This window comes from Dendropsophus ebraccatus, chromosome 12 (assembly GCF_027789765.1).
Source record: "Dendropsophus ebraccatus isolate aDenEbr1 chromosome 12, aDenEbr1.pat, whole genome shotgun sequence".
Lineage (NCBI taxonomy): Eukaryota > Metazoa > Chordata > Amphibia > Anura > Hylidae > Dendropsophus > Dendropsophus ebraccatus.
In genome coordinates this window covers 16,697,285-16,715,889 of record NC_091465.1, presented here as the reverse complement: position 1 = coordinate 16,715,889, position 18,605 = coordinate 16,697,285, and the positions used below count along the sequence as shown (strand labels likewise).

The 18,605-nt window shown below is 44.6% G+C and overlaps 1 protein-coding gene across 16 annotated transcripts in view; it reads left to right on the top strand.

The window, feature by feature from the left end:
• Positions 1-18,605, top strand: part of ARHGAP32 (Rho GTPase activating protein 32) — a 216,154-nt gene that overhangs the window by 175,911 nt on the left and 21,638 nt on the right. For 13 of the 16 annotated variants that reach the window (XM_069949113.1, XM_069949108.1, XM_069949109.1 and 10 more), the window contains 8 exons: positions 10,834-10,920; positions 12,295-12,432; positions 12,868-12,960; positions 13,052-13,174; positions 13,287-13,364; positions 14,304-14,385; positions 16,229-16,279; positions 16,883-16,957. In XM_069949113.1, the coding sequence (XP_069805214.1) occupies positions 10,834-10,920; positions 12,295-12,432; positions 12,868-12,960; positions 13,052-13,174; positions 13,287-13,364; positions 14,304-14,385; positions 16,229-16,279; positions 16,883-16,957 (727 nt within the window). The remainder of the gene's footprint in view (positions 1-10,833; positions 10,921-12,294; positions 12,433-12,867; positions 12,961-13,051; positions 13,175-13,286; positions 13,365-14,303; positions 14,386-16,228; positions 16,280-16,882; positions 16,958-18,605) is intronic. The other 3 variants (XM_069949106.1, XM_069949105.1, XM_069949104.1) reach the window with 1 other exon arrangement.

Below are 18,605 nucleotides of genomic sequence, written 5' to 3'. Positions count from 1 at the left end.
TTTTCTTTATTTTTACAAATATACACTTAAGTTTACACAAGTATAACAATGCGTAATAAACATTACTACATTATAATTATTATTAAGACCCTCCCCTACCCAGACCCACCCACCCAACTCCCTCCCCCCCCCCCCCCCCTGACTCATGGGAGAAAAAAAAAAAAAAAAAAAAAAAAAAAAAAAACACAAGAAGGAGAACTACCATTTATGCCAGACCCGTGAATAACTCCTTTCTCCCTTTAATCCTTTTCTAGTATACCAAACCTGCTCATATTTTTTAATTTTCGAGATTACATTTACCCATTCCTTCACGGACGGCGGGTCCACATTTATCCAATTTCTCAAGATCGTTAGCCTGGCATAAAATAACGTTCTCAACACTAATATGGCATCCTCACGCTCAGATAGTGTCGGGGTTGCACCCAAAATGGCTATATAAGGGGTTAAAAATAGATTATAACCTAGTTTTGTGTTTAAGCTCCTTGCTACCTCTTCCCAGAATTTTTGAATTACTGGACAATCCCAAAACATATGGGCTATATCTGCCTCGGAGTTAGTACAACGCTGACAACATGAAGTCTCCCTAAGCTGCATTTTATGTAGCTGCGCAGGGGAGTAATAGCTCCTGTATAGAATCCTAAATTGGGTTACTTTATGCTCTTCACACAGTGAAGCTCTGCCAATATTCTGAACAATACTATCCCAGCTCTCATCCGAGGTCACCCCCCAGTTCTCTTGCCACCTTAAACGACAGCTAGAGTCTGCCCTTGCTTTACTATCCAGTACCATACGTTTATAGATAAGCGATACACCCCTTCTCATATTACCCATGCCCATTAAAGTGTGAATAACCGTGTTCTGAGATAACCTAAACAAACATTTGTTTGCAGACCGACTCGCCGCGTGAACCAACTGTAAATAAAAAAAAACATGCTTGTGCTCGATCTGAAATTCTACAGCCATCTCGCTAAAACTGCGAATTTTCCCCTGATGAAATAATTGTGCCACCCCAATAAGACCTTTATCTACCCAAAATTGTTTGTTTTGAATTTTCTCAAACTCCGGAAAATTACTATTATCCCAGATTGGGGTACATAACAAATGCCCATCTATATTGCATAAACCTTTCAATGATTTCCACACCAACATCATTAAGTGTTCTAATGTGCAATCGGGAGGGTGACTTGAATTCAGCCTCCCAGATTCTAACAGTTCAAATATATCATGTGCCTTATATTTTAATCTCAAATAACAAATAAGTGAATTACTCTGATTTTTAATCAAAATTGCCAATTGTGAAGACAAAAAGTAAACTCTAAGATTTGGCATAGAATACCCTCCTCTCTGACTGTGAAAGCTGAATTTCTCATATCTAATACGTACCCGCTTTCTTCCCCAGATCAAACTTCCTAATAATACTTCTATTTTTTTTATCCATTTATCACTTATCCACACCGGGGCTGCACCAAACAAGAACAGCAACTGGGGAAGAACCACCATTTTTATAATGGCCAAACGGTCGGCCATCGAGAGAGGCAGCTTCTTCCAAATCCCTACACGTCTCTCCAAATTTTGTAAAAAGGGTGTGAGATTTGCAGGGATAAAGTCTTCCCCCTTTGCTGTTATTTTAATTCCCAAATACTCCAAGGGCTCATTTTTATTAACTATCCTCACCTCACCAACCGGACTATTAATTTCCTCGTCCAATGGGAGAAGCCAGGACTTTCCCCAGTTTATTTCCAACCCTGAGATAGCTCCGAATTGCTCCAGATTATTGATTATGCCAGGGACGGACTTATCAGGTTCTAGGACAAATAACAAAATATCATCTGCATAAAGTAATATCTTGCTATCTTCCCCCTCTAAACCAAAACCCTTAAACTCTGAATGTTGCCGTGCCCATGCCGCCAGAGGCTCAATATATAACGCGAATAAAAGAGGGGAGAGAGGACAACCCTGTCGGGTGCCTCTAGTAAGTGAGAAACAGCTAGAAGGAACCCTATTAATTATCAAACGTGCAGTTGGATCATTGTATAGGGTCTGGATCCATCCGACAAATCTCTGGCCAAATCCCATAACACTGAGAGAGTGCCAAAGAAAATCCCACTCCACCCTGTCAAACGCTTTAGTGGCGTCAAGTGACAGGATGGAGCGGGAGCCAGGGGCACTAAACTGAATATTTGCAAACACTTTGCCCAAATTATCGTGCACGGTCCTCCCTGGCATAAATCCTCCCTGTTCGGGTCCCACCAAATCAGTTATCACGCTGGCAAGACGTCTAGCTATCACCTTTGAAAACAATTTAACATCAGTGTTCAAAAGTGATATTGGACGATAAGCTTCCATTTCTGTAGCATCTTTATTTTTCTTTTTAATAAGTATAATATGAGCCTCTCTCATAGATTGCGGTAACTTTCCCCTAACACAGGATTCATTGAGAACCTCCAGCAACATGGGCAGAACAACATCCGAGTAATTCCTATAGAACTGAAAAGGTAACCCATCCCCCCCTGGCGTAGAGTTCCCAGAAAATGATCCCAATGAGTCCCTTAGTTCATCCAGAGTGATATCTCCTTCCAACCACTCCCTCTTTTCCTCAGAGAGAGAGTTAAGGGTGACGCGTTTGAAAAAATCGTCACGCTCACTCTCTCCAGCTTTACTTTCCGAGCTGTATAGTTTAACAAAATAGTTCAGAAATTCCTGCTCTATTCCCTTACTATCTGAAATCAAACACCCCCCCGAGTCCCTGAGAAGCATGATATCTTGTCTATCCTGCCTACCTTTAAGGATCCCTGCCAGGAGTTTATTCGGTTTCCCTCCACCCAGATATCTTTGCTGACCCTGGAAAAAGACCTTATGTTGCGCTTTCTCTGATACAAAAGTTGTATATTTCTCCTGCGCCTCCTGAAGCTTATTCCAGAGGTCAACAGAGCGGTTTGCCCCAAAGGAGGCCTCTGCCTTCTCAACGTCCTCAGATAGCTCCTTCTCCTTCCAGGCAAAACCCCTCTTCTTCTGACAAATCAATTTAAAGAAAATACCCCTTAAAAAAGCTTTAAACGTATCCCAAACCACCAATAGATCCGCTGAATCTCTATTTACCTCCCAAAACATACAGATTTCTTTCCTAATTACATCCTCCTTCTGTAAAATTGTCAACCAGTAGGGGTTTAGCCTGAAAGGAGGAGGAGCCGCTTCCTCTCTCCTACCCACCATTTCCACAGAGATCGGGGTGTGGTCGGAGACAGATCTCGGTTCAATTTTTATCCTCCTTATATATTTCAGTGCTTCATCATTGCACAGGATCAAATCAATTCTGGATGCTGTATCATATGAAGTGCTATAGCATGTAAAGCCGATCTTCCCAGGGTTTAATACTCGCCAGGCATCTACCCAGCCTAGCTCCTCACATAGTCTATATAAGGGAGAAGTATATTGCTCAGTGGCCCCCATAGGGCGTCTCTTATCTTGAGAGTAATTCATGACACAGTTGAAATCCCCCATCACATAACTCGCCTCACAATTCCTTTCTTTCATGAACCCTGCAAAATTAATCAGGATTTCATTTTTAAAAGGGGGAGCAATATAAACTGCTGCGAGGCTAGTCTCAACTCCTTCCAACGTGCCATGTAAAAAAATAAACCTCCCATTGGTATCAATTTTAACAGTTTTACAAATAAAATTAATTTTATGATGAATGAAAATCGAAACTCCGGAGGAGTATGCCGAACAGACCGAATGATACTCCATCTGGGCCCATCTTCTTTTAGCTAAAGGAACAGAATCCTTCGTAGCATGGGTTTCTACCAGTATAACTATCGCAGGGAGATGTTTAGTTATAACCTCTAAGATTGCCATTTTTTTCAGTCTGTCCGACATACCCCTGACGTTCCATACCAATATCCTATAACTCATTCAGAAGAAGAAAAAAAAAAAAAAAAAACCCCCCCACGAGCCAATCCTCCCTCCCCTCTCCCTCCCTCCATATCCCCCTTCCCCCCTCCCTCCCCAATCTCATGGCCCCTGGACGGGAAGACACCCGCCTCAACGACCTCTAACCTAGGTGTTACTCCTGCCACACCCCATCAGCCATGCACCCCCTCCCTCCCCCCTCCACAGAAATAAACCAACATAAGAAAAAGGGAAAGAGAGGAAGAGAAAGAAAAATGATCAGATAAATACAGAACAAAGGATAACTCCATATTCTCACATTCCCTCCCTCTCCAGCCACTCCGAGGCTTCCTGAGGATTCTGAAAGAATTTTACCGACTCCCTATATATTACTCTCAGCTTGGCTGGAAAGATGAGGGAGAACGAGATTCCAGCACTATGCATTCTCTTCTTGATCTCCCTAAAAGATGCCCTCTTCCTTTGAGTCTGGAAAGAAAAATCAGGAAATAATGCAATTTTAGACCCATTATATAAAATAGAGTCCCTCTGCCGGGCCATTCTCAGGATTTTATCCCGGTCGGCCGAGCTAGTAGTTTTAATAATCATAGTTCTTGGAGATGCTCCTGGAGGGGGAGGCTTAAAAGGTATCCGGTGGGCCCGTTCTAGTGCAAAGTGTTGTGATAAGTCCTCCTTCCCAAACGTATCCAATATCCATTCATAACAGAACTTGAGCGGATCAGCCGCCTCTGCCCCCTCAGGGAAACCCAGCAATCTAATGTTGGACCTTCTAGCCCGGTCCTCTAAATCAATTACTTTGGACTGCACATCAGATAACTGATTACCCATTAGGTGCAATTTAGCTTTAAGCTCAGTTACATCTTTCTCCAATATCGGTACTGACTCCTCCATAGAAACAATTTTCTCCCTCATCTTTCTCATGTCATCTCTCATAATGGATACATCTGATGTTAATGAGCCCACATTTGTGGCCAGGACTCCAATTGACTTGGTGCAGTTTTTAAGCTCAGAAAGTATCACCTCTAAGGTGTTTGGTTCAGCTGATTCTGGCAGGCATCCCTCTTCTAAATTAGAGTCATGATTTCTCCCTCCCGGAGGGGTTGTGGGGGCCTGCCGTGTTTTAACCGGCTGTACAGGGGATTTCATGTACTTATCAATTCTTGAGGCTCTTGGAGCATCTTTCGGGGAGACGGCACCCACAGACTTCCTATTTTGTGCTTTAGGCGGCATTCTGCGCTGTCTTGTCCCGGGACTGATCGTACACAGCTTTTACACCAGCTGGGAAGGAGACAGGGGAAATTACAGCCAGACATGAAAATTGTCCCCATAATATATTTTAACTCCCCACCAGCTGAAATGACAGCCAATATAAAAGCATAGGGCGTACCTTGCCTCTCCAGTTTATATTAAACACTCCTCTGAGAAACTTTCCTCCATCACCTCCACAGGGACATAGATAGAATAAGTCCAGTAAGTTCATATAGATTTCCAAACAGTCCACCCGGGGGCCTCTGGGTTAGGGAGCAAAAACAGGAGGTATATATATATTTAGTGGCAATGGCCCTGACACCTGAGCCGATGGTTCATGCACACAGCAGGAGTCTAACGTATTAACAGTACACTCCTCTCCCCTTCCTCCAGCTTTGAATAAACCCTGCAGCCAACCACCAAGTCCAAAGCTAGTGTTGTACACCCCAGGGCCCACTACTCCGGATAGAGCCTGCAATATACTGGCAATGACCAGAGGCTGGAGGGTGAGAGATATCCAAGTCCCCATGCTGCCTAGTTCAGCACAGCCACTTACTGGTTCTTGGTGCCGACAGACGTCCTGTGGGGGGGGCAGAAGCCACAAAGATTGTAGGACTTCTGGAGACGCCTCCGGTTCACTGCTCTCACCAGTGGCCGGATGTCTCCCTTTAATTACCGGAGCCGCGCATGGATCCCCTCATGCGGCCGGATCTTGATCCCCGCTCCTCCACGCTTCTGGGCAACTCCGCACCTGCAGCAAACGTCGGCCGCCAGCCAGCTGTCGCGCCATCGCGCCATCACCAATAGGCACACAGAGGGTCTCCACAAGCACACCACCACCCCGGCAGATCCCGGCAACATCCGCGTCAGGGCCGCCATCTCCGGTCCGGGTCATCGCCGTCACCGGCGCCGTCTCAGGGCCTCATAGTAGGCAAAGAAGTCCCGGGGTCCGGAGGAGAAGGTATGGAGGGGGAAGGGAACGAGCACACAGCCAGGCGCGCAGCAGCAGGGCGTCCTACGTCATGACGCCACACCCCCACAGGTGCACCTCTGATTTGTAATTTAATCCTTTTGGATATCTTGTACTCAGATTTAAAATCCACAGAGCCTTCCTTTTTTGTAGCAAATGAGTCCAATCGCCACCCCGCCTGGGTTTGTTAACTCTTTCTATGGCTGAGATCTGCAGGCCTTTTAAATCTCCCCCATGGCTTTCTACATAGTGTTTCGAAAAACCTGAAAGTGAGTGAAAGTTGTTGGAGGTTATTGCTGTGCGTATGTCTGTGAGATGTTCGCCAATGCGTACTTTCAGTTTTCTTATGCTCGATCCCACATATTGCAAATTACACACAGTGCAGTGAGCAACATACACTGTGTGTGTAGAGTTGCAATTTATGAAGGATCGAATCCCAAAGCTGCGGCCTGTGGCACATGACACAACAGAAGTTTGTTTGACAGAGGATGTACTTTAGGCAATCTCTTGTCACCTAGTGACATTGCTGCAAAGGATACCAATGTCCAGAACTGGCTGAATATAAAAGTTTTTTTCCGCTGTGCGGTGCCACGCTGCGGCACATGTGTGTACACTGTCAAACAAACTTCTGTTGTGTCATGTGCCACAGGTCGCAGTTTTGGGATTCGATCCTTCATAAATTGCAACTCTACACACACAGTGTATGTTGCTCACTGCACTGTGTGTAATTTGCAATATGTGGGATCGAGCATAAGAAAACTGAAAGTACGCATTGGCGAACATCTCACAGACATACGCACAGCAATAACCTCCAACAACTATCACTCACTTTCAGGTTTTTCGAAACACTATGTAGAAAGCCATGGGGGAGATTTAAAAGGCCTGCAGATCTCAGCCATAGAAAGAGTTAACAAACCCAGGCGGGGTGGCGATTGGACTCATTTGCTACGAAAAAGGGAGGCTCTGTGGATTTTAAAGGGAACCTGTCCCTCCCCCAAACCCCCCCCCCCCCCCCCCCCCCCGTGCCGGGGTGACAGGCTCCCGACCCCCCGTTAGAGCCCCCTATACTTACCTAATCCCGCCGGGTCCCGCTTCTGGAGGTGGTCGGGTGACAAGGCACAGGGGTGACAGGTTCCCTTTAAACCTGAGTACAAGATATCCGAAAGGATTAAATTACAAATCAGATCTATATTATATTTATTGAAAATTTTTTTGTTTATTCATGTGATGTTTATCATTAGAAGTAATTAAGTTTTTTTGTTTTTTGTTTTTTTTTATTGTGATACTATGTTTGCAACAAACTCATTTGTGAGTAGTCATGTGACCTCCTCTCAGGTGAGGTGTTCCCCACCCTCCAAGGGGCGTGCACTGTCTAGAGCAGGACATCACATCCTACAGGTATATAAGCATGTAAACTACTGTGATACACTAGCCATGATTAAGGGGTTTTGACCCAGCAACGCGTCGGCGTGTTTTTTATTTATTTATTTGTTTTTTGTGATGTTCAAATAAATTCTCTACGTTTTAACCAAGCCGTGGATGGAACCTATTCATGTGATTGGAATCTTCGGGTTGCGGCCCGCAATACTGCCATCACGAGCTTCACACTAAAGAGGTCCACACACACCTGCAATCTTTACGGCCAAGGAAGGGTGAGCTAACATTTTTATTTCTATTATATGAGTGATAGCCTTGTCCAGAAGCATTATATAGAGGGCAAAAGGTCCTGACAATATACTAATCTTTTCATGGTCAAACCAGGGAAGGTGATTTTCTTGGCTTGTAGGATTGGCATTTCCTTGACTTCAGAACATCGATCTACTAATAGTCCAAACTACACTGAGCATGAGCTGCCGACTATCCAGAAAAACATCAACAAGTCCCATCTAACCATCAGAGAGTTTGCTCCTTACAATGTCAGATACATTGCAAACAATCCCATAGAGACATAATCCTATAGACCATCCAGCATATGGCCACATCACCTGTCCTGACAATAAAACCTCCCACAAGTCTATCACCTGCAGCTAAACCCTGCAATACTTTAGGATTTGTCTAGACATCACCATGTGTTATTATAAGGAGACCATCCATGGGCTATAAATGAACAGATCCACAAAGTTCCCCTAGTGGTTACATACAACTTCTCATGGATAATGATTGCATACAACCCCATGTGAACACCTTAAAATGGTTGTCTGGGGATTAAAAGAAAGAAAAAAAAATATCAGTTAGGTGTAAAAAAGATGGGATCCTTGCCCACCTAAGTCATCTGCCGCTGCTGTTCCAATGGCTTATGGTCCCTGCTCATCACAGTTTCTTCTTGGTTTTAGCGACGTGATATTCCTGCTGCTCAGCCTGACATTGGCTAAGGTGGGTTACTGCTGTGGCCAGGGATTGGCTGAGGGGGGCAGCTTCTGTGGGGACGCATGACGGGAACCAGGAAGAAGTGGTGAAGAACAGGGACTGGGTTTCTCTATTGGACTTGCAGTTTTCCCTCTGACCTCTCATAATATTTTGGCAGGTTACAATGACAGGTAACACCTATATATAAATAACACATGATCCAACATTCACAATATATAAAGGGTTCAGCTCCCCTCCTTTGTACTAACCTTTGTACAGGTCACAGAGCACACCCACAACACTCTTTTTTTTTTTTTTTTTTTTTTTTTTTAGAAGTCAATAGGTGATGGTCACCGCTTCCTTCCTCCCTAAACAATGATGTCTGCACAGGTCTCAGCATGTCCATGACACTCTCCCACAGAAGTTAAAACATGGTGGACACAGCTCCCCTCTTTCACCTCCTAGCACGGTGACTGCTATACAGGTCACAATACATACCTAAAATGCTACCCATAGCAGTTGATGAGTCGGTTCCAGATAATAGATTATATTTCTTTGTGGTTCCGTTTAAGAGGAATTTGTTCAGAAAGAAATATGCTAATTAGTTTTATTAGGCACATCTCTCTCCCCGCACAAGATCTCGCACATGCGCAGTAATATCATGGCGCCATGCGGGGGGAGAGATGTGCCTACTTATGCATAGATGAATAGTCATTAGTAGGTGTGGATGTACGAGCCGGCAGGCGGGATGGTGCATTTATTAGCATATTTATTTCTGAAAATATTCCTCCTAAATGATGCCACAGAGAAACATAAAAGGACCGGTGCCGGAATGAGCTGCTCTGCGGCAACAGGCACATAGCAGGTTTCTATTTACTAACCTGCTAACAGTTTCCATTAATAAACTGCTCCGGTATGATGGGTAACCCCGTAATAATGTATAGAAAAAAAACAGCAAAAGTAAGTGATGATACGGGAACTATCATATAAAAACACATCACCACCAAGTGTGCATGTGTAGTTTTTTGAGGCCAGAATCGGCTCCAGTGCACCCGTCCTTTCTCAGGGTGCTTGTTATATATACTTTGAGATGGAGCTTCCTTCTTCCATAGCTCCCATTAGCAGGAAGCTCGTCTTATAAGGTATAGCTAGTACAAACCATACAAAAATATCTAAAAGTAGGTAATTCTTTCCTATGCCCTGAAAGCTTGCAAATATTATTTTGTTGTATAGTGATGGTGTTTCTCCTGTAATACTTTGGTGGCTCATGGGTAATCACTTGGTGGCCCCCAATGCGCATGGACACGCTCCTACAGACATCTACATCACTTGTAGAAAGATTCTGCTCATATGAGATGTGTTGACGTCTTCCCGGTGGGTCTGGAGATCTGTCTGTATGCAGGCCTGTGACATCACCTGCATACGGACACCAGACCCATTTTTTACGTTTAAAATGTATTCTTTACTTTACAAGGACTCATTGACATAGAGTTTGTATAATGATTTCTATAGTGGAGTGTCTCTGGTGCCCATAGTGTACAGTACAGTTCATAGATATTCCGGAGAGCCGTGTCTGTTCAAAGATCCTTATAGCCCATTCAGTGAATTACATAGAGCGCTCCACTCCACATTGCTCTGTATTGGTCTTCATGGTTTCGTGATCCTGACTATCGGGCCCTCTGTGCGCTGTGCTTGGGGTTCAGGCTCGTGAGGTTCACTCTGTGTCGTGTTGTTTGACCTACTTGATGTGTAGGCAGCAGCATGGGATGGGGTTTAATGGAGCGCACTGGATGTGATGAGCCCATTGCTGTGCGGCGAGGATGTCAAGTCTACTTCACTGTGATGTTTTTATCAAGAGATAAATGGAGATTCAGGCGTTCATAGCGCTTGAGATGTGACATGTTCTCCTCGGGGGCTTTTCCCAATGATTAACACAATGATCTGCTCTGCTGTAATGTCCGGACTAACAGTAGAGACCCACAATACGGTGTGTGTTTGTAACGTAGAATGTTATTCATCCAGGGGGTTTTGTCATGTGTAGGGGTGCGTCACCTGGGAGCCACTATATGCTGGTTACATCGGTATTCACTGGTCATACAGGATAACCACACATTTATAAGAAAAATAATCTGACAATGGCACCAACCACAGCGACAATGTGTAACCAATGGCCCCTGATCTCGCCTGTGAGGATGTACTAAAATAGTGCTCAGCGGAAAACAGCTGGAGAGTGTTAGCTCATAGGTCAAGCTGGTGTTTTTGTATGAGTTCCTTTGCTATCTTGGTCCTGTTATCCACTGTTTTGTCTGTGCAAGATTTCTGTTGTCCCCATCTTATTGTCATCTCTTCGCTGGTCTTTCTAGCTCACGCTGACAGAAGAGCAGAGCGAACAAAGTAGAAACGGCTGCGAATCTAAGGAGCTGGTCTTCCTGGTACAAGTCGCCTGTCAGGTAATAATAAAGAGGCAGCAGAGCGCCCCCATCTGCTCTACGTCAGCTGCAGACATTTCATCTAGTGAACCCATTGCTGGAAATATCAATTGGCTCTGCTCTTTTTTTGGAGACAGCAGGGGGAACCACTGAACAAAAGTTATTTTCTACAATGGCCTGGTTATTCACAGTCCCCATGTAAGCCAGAAGTCTTTTAGCTTGTGATGAAACTACAAATCCCAGCAGGCCTGAACTGTCTCAGGATGGGGTTTGTAGTTTCAGCACAGTTGCAGGACATTCTAGGCTTTTATCGGCATGACTTTATTGCCTGGATCACAGAAATAAATCGATAGCTCTCCAGTGATGCAGTAGCACACAACATGAGGCGGCCCGGATGCACTTTACCTGACGTGACTTCTCCAAATGTCTTATTTGGCTCCCAATCAAAAACCTGACTGTCTGGTAAGCTGCAGCGCCCCCAGTGCCCTTCATCCACCTTCTTTTTGCAACCAATTATTCCTATGGGAAGTGTGTGACTGTATTTAAAGGATAAGACAATGCTCAGAATTATTTGGCATGTATGAGGCAGTGGCATAAATGTGCCCCCACCAGTGGTCATACATCATATTCGGACCCCTAGATTTTGCTTGGCGTCCTCACCATTGCCACAAATTTTCATTTGGCCTCCCTTCATTTATACAAGAAGCACACATAACGTTCTATGTGTTAAAGAGTATGTAGGGGGCTACCTGAGGACCCTCCGCAGAGTCGCCTCTTCCAAGAGTCTGTATAAAGTGACTAGTTCAGGTCCGGCTTCACTATATATTGTAGATGCAGTTTAACCTGTTCATTACCTATGAAAATGGAGTCTGTCTGCTCTTCTGGCACCCTGCATGGGTCACTCACTTCAGCAGAGGTGAGAAGGTTGGACGTCTTCCCGGCTGTCTCTGTGTGACGTATTCAGGACATCATGATGCAGGCCATACTCCCTGTAGTTTGCTGACTTTTACATTCACTGCTTGTCATTCATGCTGAGCTCTGCAGGTATTACTGACATTGTTACAGCTCCAAATCCTATTAATTCTGTTCTGGACAATGAGATTCACCTGCTGAGATCTGCAGACTTGACTGCGCTCTGAAAATGAGAATCTGCCACCTATAAAAAAAAAATATGAGAATGACGTCATCACCTTGGCCCTGCCAGAGCCCTGCACCTGGCAGACTGCACTGAGCACATGGGAAAGAAATTAAAAGTTTTATATGGTTTATGTGGATGGGGGTTGATCTCTCCTGCCAGAACCAACTATGTGTTTAACCCTTTCATACCCGTCAGGTCACATATTGTGAGCACCATAAGTCTTAGTTCAGTTCATTATGTGTGATGTTGTCTCGCAGGGCCGCAGCTGGATAGTTAAACGGAGTTATGAAGATTTCCGGGTGCTGGACAAACACCTTCATCTATGTATATATGACCGCCGCTTCTCTCAGCTCTCAGAGCTGCCCCGGGCCGAATCCGTGAAGGATAGCCCAGAGGTAAGAGGGCATCAGGTTACGTCTATATTGTATAGCTAAATATCTAAAGACCCAATAGATGAGCAGCGTCTGCTGAGATTGTTAGAGGGGCCCTCACCTGCTGAATGTGTTCATTCATCGGAACCTGGCTTTATATTTAGATCTTTTCACCAGAGGAGCCCTATTTATGGTTAAATGTCACTGGGTGCGTCTCCCTTTTGTTTGTGTCGCACACTTTGTGCAGGTGCAGGTAGTAAACACCGCACACACTAAGAAAACATGGCTGCATTTCCCAGATGGCATTGCTGGCTAGCCCTGCTGATTTGAATGGAGCAGGCACGACCCTGGTGTTCATGTCACATTTATTTTGCATTTGTAATATGGATAAGAATGGAGTCTGGTGAGTACACCCCCTCTTGCACTGTGGATTTGTAATGGTCCTGTCTCTTGTCTCAGCTGGTCACGCAGATGCTGATGGCTTACCTGTCACGCCTGTCAGCCATTGCCGGGAATAAGATCAACTGTGGACCAGCCCTGACGTGGATGGAGGTAAGAAATCTGAGACTCCACAACCTGATTTTTGCATGAAGATTTTAGCTGAATACACAGAGGAATGAATGTGATTTGTTCTCTTCATTAGATCGATAATAAAGGGAACCACTTGCTTGTGCATGAAGAATCGTCCATCAATGTTCCTGCCATCGCTGCCGCACACGTCATCAAACGCTACAACGCACAAGCTGCTGATGAACTTTCCTTTGAGGTACGATAAGCTGGAGGGCAGAGTCTAAATGGAGTTCCCAGTCTATGCCATCTAAACTGGGTAGATACTATTAGACCTGATTTGTAACGTTAATATTTTGACTTGTTTTCAGGTTGGAGACATTGTATCTGTTATTGATATGCCCCCAAAAGAGCTGACCACATGGTGGAGGGGAAAGCATGGATTCCAGGTCAGGAAAGACTTACATCTCCATGTTCAGCTGTCTGTCATCATCTTTTCATTCTCTTTATCTGGAGTCCTTCCTACTTGTGTGGTCGCTAATGTTATGAGTCACATATAGATAGTCAGGTCACTTTGTACATATATTACATTACGTTACTTATCCTGTACTGACCCTGAGTTACATCCTGTATTATACTCCAGAGCTGCACTCACTGTGCTGCTGGTGTCGTCTCTGTGTACATACATTACATTACTTATCCTGTACTGATCCTGAGTTACATCCTGTATTATACTCCAGAGCAGCACTCACTATTCTGCTGGTGAAGTCAGTTTGTACATACATTTTATGGCTATGTTCACATGGTCTCAGTCCGGATCATCCTGGCCGGTACTTAAGTACTGGCCGGGTGATCTTTCCGGCCGCGGAGCTCTGATGCGGGCGCATCAGCGCCCGCCCGCATCAGAGCTTCCCATAGCCCACAGTGAAGCGAGCTGCCGGAGCCGCTTGCTTCACTGTGTGAACTGACAGGTCTTTCTGCGGCCGGAATTCACTGAATTCTGGCCGCAGAAAACTGTTATGTCATTTTTTTTCCGGCCCCGTATGGGGTCCCAGCCAGAGCGCATACGATGTGTGTACGCTCTGGCCTGGATCCCATTGAAAATAAGGCATTGTTCCACACCGCAAAACTACGGCCGTAGTTCTGCTTCGAGAACCCTGGCCATAGTTTTATGTAGTGTGAACATAGCCTATTACTGATCCTGTACTGACCCTGAGTTACAGCCTGTATTATACTCCAGAGCTGCACTGCACTAGTTGTTCTTGGAAACAGTCCGCACGATTGTTGTCAGACATACAGTAACAGTTTAGTTGAGTTTCTGCAATGCCCTGATCTGTGTGGCTCTCTGCCTCCTTCCTCTGTTGGATGTATTTTATCATCTTTTGCAGGTTGGCTTTTTCCCTAGTGAATGTGTGGAGTTAATAAATGATAAGGTTCCCCAGTCAATGACCAACTCCGTCCCCAAACCAGGTGGGTGGCCAATGTGCTATAAACATGTTGTCTGAATTAACTTGTGTATGTACCTATTCTATAACATGTCCGTCAATGTCCTGTCTTCAGCCCGTCAGTGCCCTATACTCCTAAGTGTCAAGATGTAGCAGAGCTGCCACCGCAAGTCATGTATGTTTGTGGTGTTCTGTGATGTTGTGTGTTCTTACAAGTCTACAGTCCTAACAGATCCCAAACATCATCTTGCGGTGCGTCCTCCATCCAGGCTGAGTGGCTGTAGGAGATCTCTGTAGATATGGAGCGAATCATATGGTCATAGAGGAGAGTCGAGATGCCTTATAACACATACTGCTCCACTCTATAGTAGAGAGCTGGGCCACGGTGTAGGTACCTAATGGGTAGCAGACTGCCCAGATCTATATGCATCAGATAAAAGTACATAAAACCAGATATAAGAAGTAATTATATGTGACAAGTGAGGCTTATGTATCACTGCACAAGGAAAACTTCAGTTCCTGTTTTCAGGATCTCTGTTTGCTGGAGGTTAAAAGGGGTATTCCGAGTTGTATTTTTTTATGTGCTCGGTCGGTGGGGGCTCTTTACACTGCTGCCATATTTCTGGAGCCCATTACATAGCGCTTCTTGTGTCTGTTGTCAGTGCATGCAGTGCCTGCTTAGCCAATCAGCAGCTGCAGTGGTGTCCTTCCTCAGCTGCTGATTGGTTTAGCAGATGGTGCATGCTCCGATCCCAAACACAAGAGGCGCTTTGCTATAAAGTAATGTATCTTCATCTGTCCCTCTGGTGTTACTTTGTGGCCCGGTCTTTAGATTGTGCATGAAGCAGCAAAGCTTAATGCTGGACAGTCGGGTTGCCTTGACAACTGTACACTGCCGAGCATTTATTTATTTATTTTTGCAAATTCTATTCTAATTATGCGTTATGCAAGAAACGTGGGTGTCATGCAGTTGCCTTGCAACCCGACTGTTTGTTTGAACACTGGCTGGGAAAGTAACATAGGAGGGACACCTCAGCTATTTTGGGAGTCTTTGGACCCACTGATTTTTGGGGCGACTTCATTTAGGGAAAGTGGCTGCACAGGCAAGATGATTCAGAGTGAGAAAGTTAACAGTAGGGTTTCTCAGGGATTAGGGGAAATTGCAGATACATAGAGGGTAACTAGAAGTAGATGAAGCGATTGGGGGATCTCTGATGAAACACAAGGGAAACTAGTCTCAGGTCCAGCAACCGCATCAGATGTGTGACCTAGAATCCCATGGCTGTACAGCTCTGCTGCCTCATGACGACGTCTCCCCAGTGTTATAGACTCCAGCAATCTCTTCTGTATGAGGTGTTTTCCTGTACCCATTTTACCATTGCACCGCAACCAAGATAAACTGGATGACATGAATGCAAGGCGCAGCCCAGACATCCGGGTGTTTATACGGCGCACCGGCTGCAGCTTACCTTGTGTGTATTCATGCAGACGCCACTCTTGGCTGTAGTTTATACAGGGACCTGGCATGTGTCTTGTGTCTTGTTGTGTTCTTATTCAATCTCTCATCTTGTCTCACAACTCATTGTACTAACACAGGAGCAGCAGAGCTAGTTGTGTTCCAGCCTAGCCTCTGCCCGCAGGACACATTTGTGGTGTTTTGTTGTGTAGTGTTGCCTCTGATTTGTGTTGTCCTGTCTGTGTTGTCTTTCGAGCAGTGTCTCTCCTGGGTCTTGTCTCATCATCACTTACGGCTCTTTACATCAATGCAGTATATGATCTGGTTCTAATGGGAAACGACAATAGGAAAGCTTAAAGTTCTGCTTTGCTTGTTTGCTTTTTAATCCTTTGTTGTGATCTGTTCCCTCCAGTCTCCCCTGCACACGGAATGAGGCCGGCGTCCTGGAGCTACTTCCCCCCCTGTACGGTTCCATGTCTTCTCTCTCTCCCTTTCCCTTTCTCTTTATAATGCATGTACTACAGAATACAGGGTAAGGTCTGCTGCAGACTACCACATGTAGAGGGGACATGAAGAATTAGGGATCAAGACCAGGGTTACATGGCAGACCATAGATTACCCCTTCCTCCTACATTGTATTCTACAGGATATTCCAGCAAGTTTCTCTATTACGTACATGTCCTCATCTGGACCTTACATCCAAATCTATAGCAGGTTCTATTACTGCTACATAAAGCCTCTTATATGTGTAGTGACATATACTTACATGTAGACAGGATATCGCTAGTACCAGCAGCATTGTGTAGAATATATCAGAATAATGCTCATAGCTGACATTCTGTAGTGGTGAGTACACACATCACTCACATACATGATCGCTATTGGGTGCTACAGGTCACATTCTCCCACCACATTCCTGCACTGATCAGGAGTAGTGTCACACATGGCCGAGCGATCCGCCATCTTTCACTTTTTATTCCATCATTCTGTTTTCTCTGTTTTATTTGTATTCATTGTCCTTCATATTCTCATGTGTCTTCCCTCTCCCTTCCCCACACAATCGCAGATTTGGAGATGGATAGTGTAAGGCCAGGGCCAGCATGCGTTTCTGAGGTCCCCAGCCCCTACAAGCTCAGCTCAGGTATCGCTTCTATGTGTGTTCTTGTACCTCTACAACCAGCCGCAGAGTCTGTGGGGAACAGGGGGTTCTTCAGGCCCTGGGAACAGCATCTATCCTCCCACTAAACCTGGCATAACAAAATATAGTCCCCTACAGATAGATAGATCTATATATCCCCAAACAAAGAAATAGCATATGCATACAAGCTGCACATCAAAAACAAAATTTATTGGGACTCATTCTATAAAAAATACTAAAGGAAAGCAGGTAGAAAGGAGACAGGCCTCCTGGAAATAAACATCAACCATCAAAATGACTTACAGTACAAAGTCTGGTACCCTGCTTGTGCCCTAGGATGCTCTTTCCTCTCCTGGCCCCTTACCTTTTTCCACACATGAGGATATATGTACTGCAAATTTTTGGATACCGCCCTATTCTCCATTTTGTATGTTCTTATCAGCCATTTGTAAGGGATCCATGTTGTGTATTTACTGGGGCGAGCTGCATATATGGGGGTACCCTTATTTTAAGTGATTTTGATTGTTAGTTGGTAGGTTTTCCAGGAGGCTTGTCTCCCTTTGACCTTTTAGTATTTTGTATAGGATGATTCTCAATCAAGTTTATTTTTGATGTGCAGCTTTCATGTGCATATGCTGTTACTCTGTTTGGTAGTGATTGCTATTTATATGTATAGGCTTGCACTCTATATATGATTGTCGTGCCCACTCGTGTGTGTGTGTGTGTGTGTGTGTGTGTGTGTGTGTATAATATATATATATATATATATATATATATATATATATATATATATATATATAATCTCCTGACCTCCACTGTGGGTCTCTGTGCTCTGGCTCAGGTGTCGGTGAGATGTTATGTGGGAGTCGATGGACAATATATTAGTAGTTATAGAGCAACCTATTCCCCACAGGACTCTGGACAGGGCCTGCGTCTCTAACAACAATAGTATAGATCTAAAACTTTCTACTAACACGTAGCCAGGGACAAGAGAGACCCAGCCTGCTGCTACATGTATGTGGGCTTTGTCGCTGTCCTTTCACATGACCAGCATAGTAATGCAGATGTCTTGTGTGTGTTTTGCTCTGGAAATCTCACTTCTGTGTTCATCCAATATGCATCATAGCGCAGGGCTCCTGCATATGAGAATGGGCTCCAGTATCATCCATGGGGGATAAGTGACCAAATTATTCCTGAAATGAGGTCACATGATTCACGGCTGCCGTCACCGGTTCTGGTAATTATAGGGCTGCGTTCTTTCTATGATCACCGCTGTAGCTATCACAATATCTGTCATATTGGTACGGGATCCTCCTCGGCACTGAAATCTCTGTACAGTGTATCCAGCAGCTTGAATATATATATTAAATAGATATAAGTAAATGTATATATTTTGGAGATAGAGAATAGAGGCGCTATATATATATATATATATATATATATATATGTGACCTTTATTTCTATAGCACTGAGCTGTATAATCAGGGGAAACTGTCAACATGACAAATAACAGAAACAAACAGTAAAAACAATGAGAACACGACAGAGGAGCTAAAGAGGACCTTTAGTCTCTGACCTTTGTACGCACATGAGAATGAAGGGGTTAATACAAGGGAGAGCAGTGGGCCTGGATGGTGACTGTGAGGACGGA